The following is a 13676-nucleotide window of genomic DNA, read 5'->3' as shown; positions in this document are numbered from 1 at the left end:
AAAAAAAAAAAAAAAAAAAAAAAAAAAAAAAAAAAAAAAAAAAAAAAAAAAAAAAAAAAAAAAAAAAAAAAAAAAAAAAATCAAATGTTTATTTTTTAATTTATTTTTATCAAAATTTACCATTTAAAGAAAAGCAACAAAAACGTCATCGTTTTGTCCTTTACTTATATTCATTAAATGTCGCAAGAAGACTCATATTTTCATATGGAAATAAATTAAAATATTAACTAAAGTTTAATATAAATATAATAAGGTTGAAATTTCATATTTTTCTTTAATAAAAATAATTATAATAGTACTTTAATATATATATAACTTTGTTTATTTAAGGAAATCTGCTCGTTTTAATTCTCTGTTTAAACTAGACTTTCCATTTATTTCGGATCTGAACATCTCTAATTTATAGATTTTAAAAAATAAAATAAAATAAAAATAATTTCCCATAAAATAAAAATAGTTACGACGTGACGTTTCAGGAGGGAAATATCCAATAAAAGCTCAATTTCACCTTGCAACTGTGCGAGTTAGAAACTCAGTGAAAAAGAAAATGTCGTTTCTGTTTTCCTCTTCCCTCCATCTCTTACCGCCATCAAATCCTGCAACTTCCTTCCGTCACAACCTTCCTCCCCGTATCGCCGCGGTTCCGTCATCTCCTCTGGCCGGCGGCATCTTCTCCGTAGCTGCAACTTCTCTGTCTCATTATCCCGATGGTCACTCTCGCTGCGGCCGGCGGCATCTTCTCCGTAGCTGCAACTTCTCTGTCTCATTATCCCGATGGTCACTCTCGCTGCGGACCACTTTACTGCTCCTCTTCCGCATCAATGTCGGTCGAGGAATCCACTTCAGCTTCTCAGGTTCTATTTTCGTTTTTAACTTGTCATGATTTGGTAGTGGAGGTTAGTTCTGTTGGTCTGTGGTAGCCTCTGTCGTAATGTGGGAATAGGACCGTCTTCAGTTCCGATAGCAACGAAGGGAGAAAGGAAATTTAGTTTGGTTGAGGTTATTAATAGGACCGTCTTCAGTTCCGATAGCAACGAAGGGAGAAAGGAAATTTAGTTTGGTTGAGGTTATTATAATTTGGATCACAAACGAGTTCTCTTGAATTACTTCGTTTAGAGGGAAAATTACAAATCGAATAGTAATTTACGGAAAATGAATTGATCTCCAAGGTCTTGAACTACTTGAATTGCTATGCTACATCGTTGCGATTGGCTATGTGCTGATCGACGGACCAAGGTCTTGAACTACTTGAATTGCTATGCTACATCGTTGCGATTGGCTATGTGCTGATCGACGGACATTTCTTTTTGTCTTAAACTGTGAATAGTTGGAAGATAGCTTGTTGTACGCGAGAGCTTTTTGGGTGAGCAGATATGTGATAGCGTGGAATGTGGAAGTTGGAAGCGGTTCGTGCTATCTGTTTGGCAGTAAAATGGCTACACTGCGTGTTAAAGATGGTGTAGTCGAAGGTATGATTGTAATCGGTAGACCGTAACTGTGTTGAGATAAATTATGCTGATTGATTTTCTTATCAACAGGTTACGACGTGAAGATTAAGCTGGAAAAAGACCGTGGCCCGCTTCCCGAAAATGTACTCAGGAACCACTAACATTTTTAAACAAATCGTAGAGGTGAAATCTTCTTAGACGTTATTATAAACTGATAAATATCTTTGTGTTGTTAGGTGATCAAAAAGTTCCCTCATATCCAAAACTACTGCCCTTTCACAGTCCCTCTTGGATCGGCCGTTGAACCACTCCTCAAATGTCAACTTGCAGTAGCCACTTTCAACTGTAATGATATTCTTTGCTTTGTTTCTATATTTGTTATCTTATAACATTCTATTGTAACTAAATAGCATATACATTAAAGCTTAGGGCTAAGCTACCACCCTCTCTCGTCAATCTCCTTAAATCTTTAGAGTTAAAAGAAAAAGATAGAGATAAAAGAAACAAAGAAAAAGAAAAAAGGATGTTTGGTGCTTCTGCAAAAGTGATGTATTGTGATAATGGCTATTTGTGCAGTAACATTGTTGCATGTCTTCCTCCCCACAATAATATTAAAGGACGTGGTCTTTAAAAACATGGATGTTGTAGTTATTCGGTAACCAATGTTTTTTCCCATTGATATATCATGCCTTTCTTTATTGTGTACAGCCTACGGTCAATGCAACAATATTACTTGCCTGCAGCTACCTGGTGTTCTGGATGACTTGTTCTCATACGAAGGTCCTTTAGGTGCAGTTTACTCGAAAGAGGCTGTATCACTTTACCTTTGGGCTCCAACTGCCCAGGTATACCAATCTCCTATTTTCTAGCTAATGGCATACCGATTTAGTCTATTATCACGGTATGTTGCGCATCTTTTGAACTTTAACATATTCATTCTACTCTGTTTCTGCTGCATCAAGCAGGCTGTACAGGCCCAAATTTACAAGGAACCAGTGGGTGGGAGGCCATTTGAAGTTATTCAGCTTGAGGAGCTTGATGGCGTTTGGAGAACTAAAGGACCAAAAAGTTGGGACGGCTGTTATTATGAATATGAAGTAACGGTCTACCATCCTAGCACCTTGAAAGTTGAAAAATGCTTTAGTACCGATCCTTATTCTAGAGGGTACAAAGCTCTGACCCAAAAAACTATGCAGCATTGTTTTTGACATGTATGTGGACACTTGCAACTTGCAAGAAAGTGCAGGCTTTACATATACTCCACTCTTTTTATTGATAGAGCAGGCTTTCATCAGATGGAGGGCGGACATTGTTTGTTGATCTTGGCTCTGATGACTTAAAACCTGAGGGATGGGATAAATTGGCTGATGAGAAACCCCCATTGCATTCCTTTTCTGACATCAGTATTTATGAGTTGCATGTAAGGGATTTTAGGTAAGTACTTGATTCTTACTGTGTTTAGAGCTTTTTCAGGATTCAACTCCAACTTTTCAGTTAAAACATTGTAGGAAATATTGAAAATTATATGCTAAAGTTTCCCCTATTATTGAATGTAGGAGAGAAATGACCTTCTAGGAAATATTGAAAATTATATGCTAAAGTTTCCCCTATTATTGAATGTAGGAGAGAAATGACCTTCTACTTTCATCTTGTTTTTCTTTACTACTTTAATGAAGCTAAAAACTGACAAGGTAAACCGTCTGATTTTACTCCGTCTTAAAAAGGGGTAGAAAAAGAATAAAAAAGTCAAAAGATCAAAGAAGCTGATGTGATTCTTTTGTTAGATGTGGCATTTGTAACAATAGTTTGTTAAACGAACACGACTCTCCACAATGGTATGATATTGCCCACTTTGAACATAAGCTCTCATGGCTTTGCTTTGGGATTTCCCAAAAGGCCTCATACCAATGGAGATAGTATTCCTTGATTATAAACCCATGATCATTCCTTAAATTAGCCGAGGTGGGACTTTCATCATCCAACACCTCCCCTCGTACAGAGTACGCCTCCCCTTAATTTAGGCTCGACTCCTTTTTCTTTTAGAGTTTGTCATTTTTTACTATGCCTTCGAAGAGACTTTGCTCCTTTTTCTTTTGGAGTCCTTTGTTCAACATTTGAGAATTTACCAATTTATTGGCACGACTAAGTTTAGGGCATGACTCTGATACCATGTTAAACGAACACGACTCTCCACAATGGTATGATATTGTCCACTTTGAGCATAAACTCTCATGGGTTTGCTTTGGGCTTCCCCAAAAGGTCTCATACCAATGAAGATAGTATTCCTTGATTATAAACCCATGATCATTCCCTAAATTAGCCGATGTGGGACTTTCATCATCCAACATAGTTTTCTGCCAATTTATTCATAAAAAAGTTAATTCCAAGAAAAGGAAGTAGAGAATCTAGGATTTTACTGTGCACTAATAGTGGTGTGTGCATTGCCTTTTTTGATTTAATTATCCTTTTCTGCATTGTGCTGTACTCTTTTCAATTAAATCGTTTACTTGTTCTGTATTCGTATTGCAGTATAAGTGATCAAAGTGTGCATCCTGATCTGCGTGGTGGTTACATGGGTTTTAGTTTGCAGGTACTACTTTTCATCCATTGTGTAAATCGATTATTAGTTGAGTTGAATTTGTTTAACTTAACCATTTTCGTTTCCTTCACTCCTTTAACCAAAAAAGGAAAAAAGAAAAAAAAAAGAAAGAAGTTTTCCACCCTGCCTCCCTTAGATGCCATGCATGTTTTATCCCATACAAATCATGCATGAATTGGATGTTCGGCTGGGAAGCTGAGAGTCGTAGGATCCCTCTCTATTATCTTTATCCACATACATTATACATTCCTTGGATATCTGAATATTGGAATAAGAAGCTGATCTCGTAGGATCAAATATAATAGTATTTAACAATAAGCATATGCCACTTGAAGGATTCTGATGGTATCACTCACTTAAAGAAGCTATCAAATGCTGGTATTAGTCATGTTCATCTACTTCCAACATTCCAATTTGGTGGTGTCGATGACGACAAGTCAAAGTGGAAGTCTCTCGGTAAGTGTATGTCTTTGGTTTGCCTTTTGTGATGTTTCAATTTTGTCTTTTGTGACGTTTCAATTTATATCCAAAACTGAAAAAGACTGTTTTGGCTATCGTGGTTTATTGTTTGCCCATCTGAACCTGGTAGACTGCTTCATAATTCAATGTTTAGAGTATGAAATCTCTTCATTGAGAATTTATTAGTTTCTTACAAAAAAAGAATTTGTAGTTGAGAGATGTAGGAGACATTTTTGAAGACGGACAGAAAGTTGTTGAAAGTTCTTGAGATCAGTTGTTGCACCCTCCCATTGGAGTGCATTAGCCCTTAAGACTTTTTCAAAGGTAAAACATTGATTTGGAGCAATTACCAGTGAACAATGTTCCTGCCATTAGAGGCGTGCATTTCTTTCATTCGCTTCAAATCGTTTGTTGTTAGCAAACTATGTTCCTGTCATTAACTAATAACAACCTGCTTCCACCAAATGTGATGCATTCTCCTGGCTTTTGTTCTTTCTTCTAGAGTCAATAATGTGTACTTGGGTCCTATCAATATATGATCACAAATGATTGGTGTTTCTTAATTCTATTTGAGATGACTAAAGTAGTCCTTGTAGCATTTGATGTGTTTAGCACTCATTGTCTACATAAGACATGTTACAGATATCGAACTTCTGGAAAAACTTCCTCCAGATTCAGCTGAACAACAATCATTAATTGCAGATATCCAAAACAGCGATGGGTATAACTGGGGGTAAGCTCTTGATTTTGGAGTCTTCTTTAAAGCTGTTAGGTTCTTTGAGTTTTATAGACTCATTTGTGTATGTTTGTGTGTCTTTTTAGGTATAATCCTATTCTGTGGGGAGTACCTAAAGGAAGCTATGCTAGTGATCCTAATGGTCCTTGTCGTTTAATTGAGTTCAGAAAGATGGTTCAGGTTGACAAACTTGTTTATGTTTCTAACAAGTCTAAATCAATATATATTCAGTTATCAATTGCAAGTTGTGCAATCTATCATTTTAAAGTATTCAATATTTATTACAGGCACTTAACCAAATTGGCCTTCGTGTTGTGTTGGATGTTGTCTATAATCATCTACATGGATGTGGACCTCTTGATCCAAGTTCTGTTCTTGATAAGGTCTCAACCTCTAATTGTTTTTGATGCATTCTTGTGCTTTCAATATTGCTCAACCCACCACTAAAGATTTTGTTGTTCATGTCTTACCCCTTCATGTTAACATTTTCTCGATGAGGGTTTCTGTTTTTCTTTATGATATTGTTTTCCTCTCTGGTAGATTGTACCGGGTTACTATTTGAGAAGGAACATTGATGGTTTCATTGAGAACAGTACCTGTGTAAATAACACTGCCAGTGAGCATTTTATGGTTGAACGCATGATTGTGGATGATATCTTACATTGGGTAGTTGATTATAAGGTATTTACTTACAAAAAGATTGAATCTTCAGCTCCTTTATGCTGTTGCATGCAGACAGAACTTGACCTTTATATCTGTCGAACACAATTTCTTGATGTTTCCCAGGTTGATGGATTTCGGTTTGATCTTATGGGGCATTTGATGACAAGTACTATGGTATGTGACTTTATTTTCACTTAAATTCATGCATAGTACTTATAGAGCTTCATAATTCAATTGCAAGACTCAATATTTATTATCTGATTCTAATGTTGCAATGGCTATTGAGCCCACTGTACATGAACTTTGAAACTAAGACTAAAGTTCTGGTCTGCATGTAATTTATGGTTACTTGAAGTTGAAAGCAAAAAACGCACTGCAAATATTAACACTGGAAACTGCATGTAATTTATGGTTACTTGAAGTTGAAAGCAAAAAACGCACTGCAAATATTAACACTGGAAAAGAATGGAGTTGATGGTTCAAGTATCTACCTGTAAGTTTGGGCAAATTTCCTCACTGTTGATGTGTTTGTAGCATAAGTTAATTCCAATGTGTGATTTGAAGATTCTTTTGCATTCTCACACATTTCAATTTAGATATGGTGAAGGATGGGACTTCGGCGAAGTTGCAAAAAACGGTCGTGGAGTAAATGCATCACAGTTCAATCTTTTTGGAACTGGAATTGGGAGGTATATACTTTTTTTTTCTTCTGCAAGTTTTATGATATCAGGCAATAAATGTTTCAATTGCAAATCTGCTAAGCAATCCTCGAGATGGACTAACTAGTGGCTGCTCTTGGCAATTTTATTGAAAAGTGCAAAATCGCTTTATTTTTCCCATTTTATGTTCTTAGAGATCTTAAAGATGGAGATATTTCTACCTTATGGATCTTGCGCCTCTGTTAATTTTCTTGGTTGATTGTATGAATATAAACACCTCATTTTGATGTCTGTGTTATTTGGTCTCAATTTATAAATACGACTGTTCGCTAGTTAGGAAACGTGATTTCCCTATTAGCTTGGCACGTGTTTCTTTTATGCAAAAAAATGTAAAGTAATATTGGGAAATTTTAAATTTATCTTGTTTTTTCAGTTTTAATGATCGAGTTCGAGATGCAATGCTTGGTGGATCTCCATTTGGTCATCCTCTTCAGCAAGGATTTGTGACTGGTCTATTGCTCGAGGTATTTTGGAATTTCTTTGATCCTGGCATCCTATAATCTGATCTTGACAGTTTGTCATCGTGTTCAATCAAATATCACAATGGAGGAAAATTGCTCCGATTACTAATGATTTAGCAGGTTTTAGTTGTAAGACATGGTTTTGACTCTGGTCTAGAAAGTGGGATTTACTTGGAACGAAAAATTTCCTGTCTAGATCATTATTTAAGAAAAAGTGAAGTGTCTATTAAGAATTTTTATTGAATTGTAGGTTTTTCTTCCATTGAATTTAGGATGAACTACGAGAGCAGATAGTATCTAGAACTTCCCACCTCCCTAACTCTTTTGGCTAGCCTTATTCTTTAGAGAGAAGAGATTGGTTAATGTTCAAGCTTTCATTGTCTCCGTTCATCCAATCTTTATACTTGAAAGAGAAGAAATTGGATAACCAGCGGCCAGCAACTTCTAAACACCAACCACACCCTAGAAAAATAGAAGTTTCAAACACTCCCCAACCAGCGGCCAGCAACTTCTAAACACCAACCACACCCTAGAAAAATAGAAGTTTCAAACACTCCCCATAAGCAAACACAACGCTGAAAACCAATCCGAAAGCACATTGCTGGCAACTTTTATCAATTCCAAGATAACTCAATATTCTTAGGACTCTGGCTTTGACACCATGTTAAATCCCTAATCAAACCAAAAACTTAAGCTGGTGGATCATGGTAGATTTAACTATATCAACACTATAACACTTTCCCTCACTTATGGGCTTGACAATTTGCGGAAGGCTCCAACAAGTGGTTGATTTGGGAAGGAAGTGATTTTTCAGGGGTTCAAACAAAAGACTTCTTTCTCTTATACTATGTTTTTGATTTGGGAAGGAAGTGATTTTTCAGGGGTTCAAACAAAAGACTTCTTTCTCTTATACTATGTTTAATTAAGAAAGAGAAGTTTGTTGATGAAATATTAAGTCACGTAATGCTTTCCTTATTTGAGTGTAAGTTTTTTCTATATTTTTTTGTTTATAAATTTGTTTGTTAAATAATTTGTATGTTGAATTAAACGCATTTTTTATTTTTCTCTGGCTGTATCTCTAACATTTGTACTTCATTTAATTACAGTGTTTTCTTCCTTGTGTCCAATGTATTCAGTTTTTCTTATTTTGCAGCCTAATGATCATGATCATGGTACAGACAAAGATGCGGAATTCACGCTTGCTATGTCAAAGGATCATATTCAGGTTAGTCACCTCTGTGTGAGTTGAAGTGGCCCACTCTTAGAATCAGTCTTCATATGTTCTGTTAGTAGCCCATGTGTTGTAGGAAATTTTTTATAATTGCAATTATTATAATTTTTTTAATATAGTGAATGTCCAAGCCTATTTGCGCGCATGTTGACTATTCTCACGGGACAACCATTTGGTTGCCAAGAGAACTCATAGGATATGAGATTCTAGGTAGGTGACCATAATAACTTGAACATGAGGCATGTACTATCTTGATTAATTGGAGATGAACTATGTTTATGTAGCCAATACCGGTTGAATTTACATATAGATAAAAGAATAGTAATTCACCTTACAATATATAAGGAAGTGAGAATCAACTATCAAGCACTAACTTACTTGAGTTGAAACATGAAAAACGTTGGTTGGAATTGAGATGGGTAGGGATAATAGGCTCATGAACCTTGCCATTAACAAATAGTTGGAAGAGGGAGGAGAAATTGTAAACTTGAAGGGATGAACGGGAGAGTGAGAAGAAGTGGACCTTTGAACGAGGTGGGAGAGTTTTTTTGTGAGGACAAGTAGACTCAACAAAAAAGAAGAATGGAGGGAGAAGGAAGAGAGGGTGGATGACATGATTTGACATTGCAGACCCAGAAAATCTACTTATTTTAGGACATCCTAACTCAACAAAAGTTTGGTAAAACTCTCATTTTTTGTGCTGAGAGAACATAAAAGAACTCTGGCTTATTCTAGAAAGACTGCATTTTACAAGTCATTAATGTAAAGAAAGAATTGGAAAAATGCTAGGAACAATTTGAAAAGAGAAATCTGTTTCTGAATTGAGAATATTGATTATTTCAACATTTGCATTGTACAAAGCCATCAATCTATCATCAAGATAGTCAGATTTATGTTTAGCAATATAGCTACTCCAGTATATTATTACTTCCCTCGGGTTCCAATCCAATGTATTTTAACTACTTACAATAAATTTTAGGTTGCCATGGCTGCCAATTTGAGGGACTACGTTCTAACCAATTTTGAAGGAAAGGAGGTATTTTCCTTGAAGCAAGCAATTTCTCATTAGGAACATTTTAAGATGGATTTGGTATTTGTTTTCTAAGATGTTTGTGTGTGTGTATGCATGCAAAGATACGATTGATTTCACTGACTTTATCTAGTTCATTTGCCTGTGTTTTCCTCGTTTAGAAGGAAAAACTTTACGGTAAAAAGTTGTGAAAGGACATAGTTATTGATTTTCCACATCTATGATAATATACCGTTTCTCTACTATCCTTTTTCAATTAAAACAAGTTATTTTCCTTTTACACAAAAAATATAGTTTTTAAATAATATAGATGTATACTTCCTTGTGGGGGCTGGGGGTCATTTCCATGAAAAGGTATGTTGTTAAATCAATCGTTATTCCTGCATTCTGATTTTACATGATGTAAAATATTTTAGCATACTTGTCTTAACGAATACAAATGGATCTGGTTCATTTTTATGCACCTGTGTATCATGAGTCTTTTCCAACAAGATTTGCATTTCATTTTTTCATGAAGAATTTTAGAAATATCATATCTTTTTCCAGGTGAAAGGATCAGAATTACGGACTTACGATGGATCTTCAGTGGCGTATNCATGAAAATTCAAGGCATTACATGTGCAAATCAGAAGAAACTTATTTCACACAAAACCATGTTCATGTGCCTCAATAAATTACCAACAATTCCGGAAGCTGAGGTTATTCAGATATGGGCTATAGCTGTTCATGTGCCTCAATAAATTACCAACAATTCCGGAAGCTGAGGTTATTCAGATATGGGCTATAGCTGCAGGAATCCTATTATTCTGAACATTTAATATCCCTAGTCAATGTCCTGCCCTTACCGACATGAGTTTGCAGATGACACTAAACGTGGTCTTGTTCTGTATAGAACCAAAAGATTAAACTAGATAAGGAAATTGAAACGGGAAGGTACCTAGATCAGAACCAAGGAACTCATACACCAAGTCACTGGTGATTCGGGACGTGGAACGGGAAGGTACCTAGATCAGAACCAAGGAACTCATACACCAAGTCACTGGTGATTCGGGACGTGGATGCCAGATATGTTCTTGGAGTTCTTTATAACTGTGTGGACTGTGACATCTAGATCTGAACAATGAAAACCGTGCTTTTTATCGTTTGATAAATTTTATGTGCATTGGCATAATTATACACTATTGAGTAACTGACTGAATTAGTTAATCATGATTCGTAGTTTTGTAATTCTTGTCACTAATAACTCTCTTCCTCTTTAAGGGAATACCATTTTTCCACTGTGGTGATGAATTACTACGCTCAAAATCAATGGATCGTGATTCATATAACTCCGGTGATTGGTTCAACAGGTCCTGTTCTTTTTTTTTCTAAATCAATGGATCGTGATTCATATAACTCCGGTGATTGGTTCAACAGGTCCTGTTCTTTTTTTTTCTTTTCTTTTTGCATTCAATTATTTATAACATTCGTAAGTATTTAGATGTTGAGGGCACCGACTACAGTCTTTTAAAAAAAAAATTGTTCTAGTTTTCTGCAAATTTTATGCAGTACATAATTTGGAACATATGGTATATTACACATTGGGTATCAAATCCCATTTTCTCTAACTTAATATGGTATACTGCCAGTTATGGTTTGTCTTTGTTTACCTTGAATTGATTTTTACTTTTCTCAAAATCAGACTCGACTTCACTTACATGACAAATAATTGGGGCGTTGGCCTTCCTCCAAAAGAGAAGAATGAATACAATTGGCCTCTGTAAGTTTTACGAAATTTGCTAGATTTTGAGTAGCGTTCCTTCTGCAAGTCTTCCTTCCCCTTCTGGAATCTGGAATAGATGGAACTTATTCCTAGTCTTAAAAAATTTGTGGGAGGTTTACTGGAAAGCTTTGTTAATAATGTCATCCATTTTCAGAATCAAACCAAGACTGGCCGATCCCTCCTTCAAACCTAGTAAAAGTCACATTCTTGCTGCTGTTCAGAATCAAACCAAGACTGGCCGATCCCTCCTTCAAACCTAGTAAAAGTCACATTCTTGCTGCTGTGGAAAATTTTACAAATCTGTTACAAATCAGATACTCTTCACCACTTTTTCGTTTGAAGACAGCTAATGCTATCCAGGTAAGAATGCATGTTTAAGAATAATTGTCAGATGAAATATAATGTAAATTTTTAATTCAGCTGGTTAATCTTGGGGACTTGAGATCCATATTCAATAAAACAGTCTTTTTCTTGTACAAGAGCAACATAATACAGGGCTCAAAGCATCATTACTTTGTTTCAGGCTGGTCCACAATTTACACTGCTTTATTTCAATCTCTACTTTTCGACATGCAAAATTGAAATGTTATGGTGGTCCACAATTTACACTGCTTTATTTCAATCTCTACTTTTCGACATGCAAAATTGAAATGTTATGGTTGAACCAGTTAAACTGGACATAACGTAGCACCAGCTATTCAAACAGATATCAGTTAGCCTGCTTGTTTAAAGGCTTAGATGTATGACATCATTAGCTCGGTTTCCCTAGAATTGCTNCACACACGTCTGGTTTGGATTGGAAAGGAATTATGACATCATTAGCTCGGTTTCCCTAGAATTGCTACACACACGTCTGGTTTGGATTGGAAAGGAATGTACTTTTCTGGTGCTTGTGATGTGAAGTGCCTTTGCCTTTTCTTGTGTAGAAACGGGTCCGTTTCCACAATACAGGCACGTCGCTTATACCTGGAGTCATAGTGATGAGCATTGAAGATGGGCAGGAGTTTCCACAATACAGGCACGTCGCTTATACCTGGAGTCATAGTGATGAGCATTGAAGATGGGCAGGAAGGCATTCCTGGGTTAACTCAGCTGGATCCCATGTGAGTAGAATAGCTTTCTCTAAATCCATGATTTTACTCAATAATATTGTTATCTCATGTAATCTGCAGTTACTCCTACATTGTTGTTGTGGTTAATGCACGCCCATCTGAGATTTCATTTCCTTGTCCTGTATTGCGCGCAAGAACTCTCCAATTACATCCCATTCAGGTAAATAGATACTCTCCTGAGATCCAACACTGCTTCGCTCCAAAAGAGAACTTTTGCTAACTATAGCTCTTATCTTTATTATTTGTGCTATGTCAACGTTTTAAATATGGCAGTTGATGTCAACCGATCCAATGGTTAAAAATTCAGCTTACGAGCCATCCACAGGATGCTTCATGGTGCCCTCAAGAACCACATCAGTATTTGTGGAGCTACGGTAGCATGAGTAGCCTCATCCTCCGGAATGGTACTCCCTTGATTCTTATTCCATTTCAAAATGTGAGAATTACACCATTTTTGGTGTATTCCTCATATTCATCATAGCACTACATGTTAAATCAAAAAGTCTAGAATTACACCATTTTTGGTGTATTCCTCATATTCATCATAGCACTACATGTTAAATCAAAAAGTCTTAAGTTCATAGATACTTTTTTAATATATGTCACAAGAAACTCAATAAGTGTCCTGCCAATACTATAAAAAGACGATCACAATAAGAGTTGGAATACAAGTCCTCTTACTCTAATGTTATGTCACATCATAAAATTTATTAATTTGATTCTTTTCTCTCCATAGTCCTATGCAATTTGCTGTTTAGTATATCTATAATATGAGGTAGTGCTTTTGATTTCTCTTCTCCAATGAAAAATCCAAGTTGAGAAGGACTATCATTCGTTGGTCAATACTCCCAATACAAAATATCTTGGACTTAATCTAGCTTTCTCCATCAGGTGATGTTGTGACTGCCATTTCCTTTTGCCACCCTTCTACTCACACCCACCTCCCCAAGGGGGAAAATGGGCATGAATAATCAATCCTTCATACCCTTCTCTTTTATTATTACTCCAATAATGTCAATGATAGGGACTGAACATTCAATTTTATTTTTCAAATGGGCCCTACTTATATGTGGATGGACAGTGGAACTGAAAGTGGAGGCTTTTGTTGAAGGGCTTTATGATCTCTTTCTTTTATTTGGGTAATATACATACTCACTTTCTTAGTGCTTTTCTAAGGAGAAAATTCCTCTTCTGAGATAATATGTTGAGTCTTGGTATTGATAAGTGTATGACCATTATTCTTCCATCTTCCTTGGGGTTAAAGTTAAAGAAAAAGCCATAGAGAGGGAACGTGCACTCAATTTCTTTTCATGGCAGAGGAAGAAAAATCAAAGATGTTCTGTAAAACGAAATGTTTGGATGCCTTGAGTAAGAGAGGTTGGAGATTCATTACTACAGAGATTGAGAAAACAACCATCCTTACCATTGACAAGTTGAGTTTAGTTTCCTTGTACCA

At 36.0% G+C, this 13676-nt stretch overlaps 1 protein-coding gene across 1 annotated transcript; it reads left to right on the top strand.

The window, feature by feature from the left end:
- Positions 1-532: 532 nt before the first annotated feature.
- On the top strand, positions 533-12607 carry LOC111466529 (pullulanase 1, chloroplastic). Its single transcript, XM_023111217.1, is given in 28 exon segments — positions 533-656; positions 724-854; positions 1328-1469; positions 1539-1591; positions 1685-1793; positions 2157-2293; positions 2414-2613; positions 2733-2882; positions 3978-4038; positions 4383-4503; positions 5149-5239; positions 5329-5422; positions 5530-5625; positions 5783-5923; positions 6029-6079; positions 6328-6398; positions 6502-6594; positions 6998-7088; positions 8239-8310; positions 9296-9352; positions 9893-9943; positions 10586-10695; positions 11028-11105; positions 11330-11468; positions 12035-12059; positions 12127-12211; positions 12281-12380; positions 12494-12607. Coding segments are annotated over 28 exon segments (2772 nt in total). The 5' UTR covers positions 533-547.
- The last annotated feature ends 1069 nt before the right edge of the window (positions 12608-13676 follow it).

The sequence above is a fragment of the Cucurbita maxima genome, unplaced genomic scaffold (assembly GCF_002738345.1).
Source record: "Cucurbita maxima cultivar Rimu unplaced genomic scaffold, Cmax_1.0 Cma_Scf00031, whole genome shotgun sequence".
NCBI lineage: Eukaryota > Viridiplantae > Streptophyta > Magnoliopsida > Cucurbitales > Cucurbitaceae > Cucurbita > Cucurbita maxima.
Note: the sequence above shows the minus strand (reverse complement) of the source record. Positions and strands in the feature narration are given on the sequence as shown.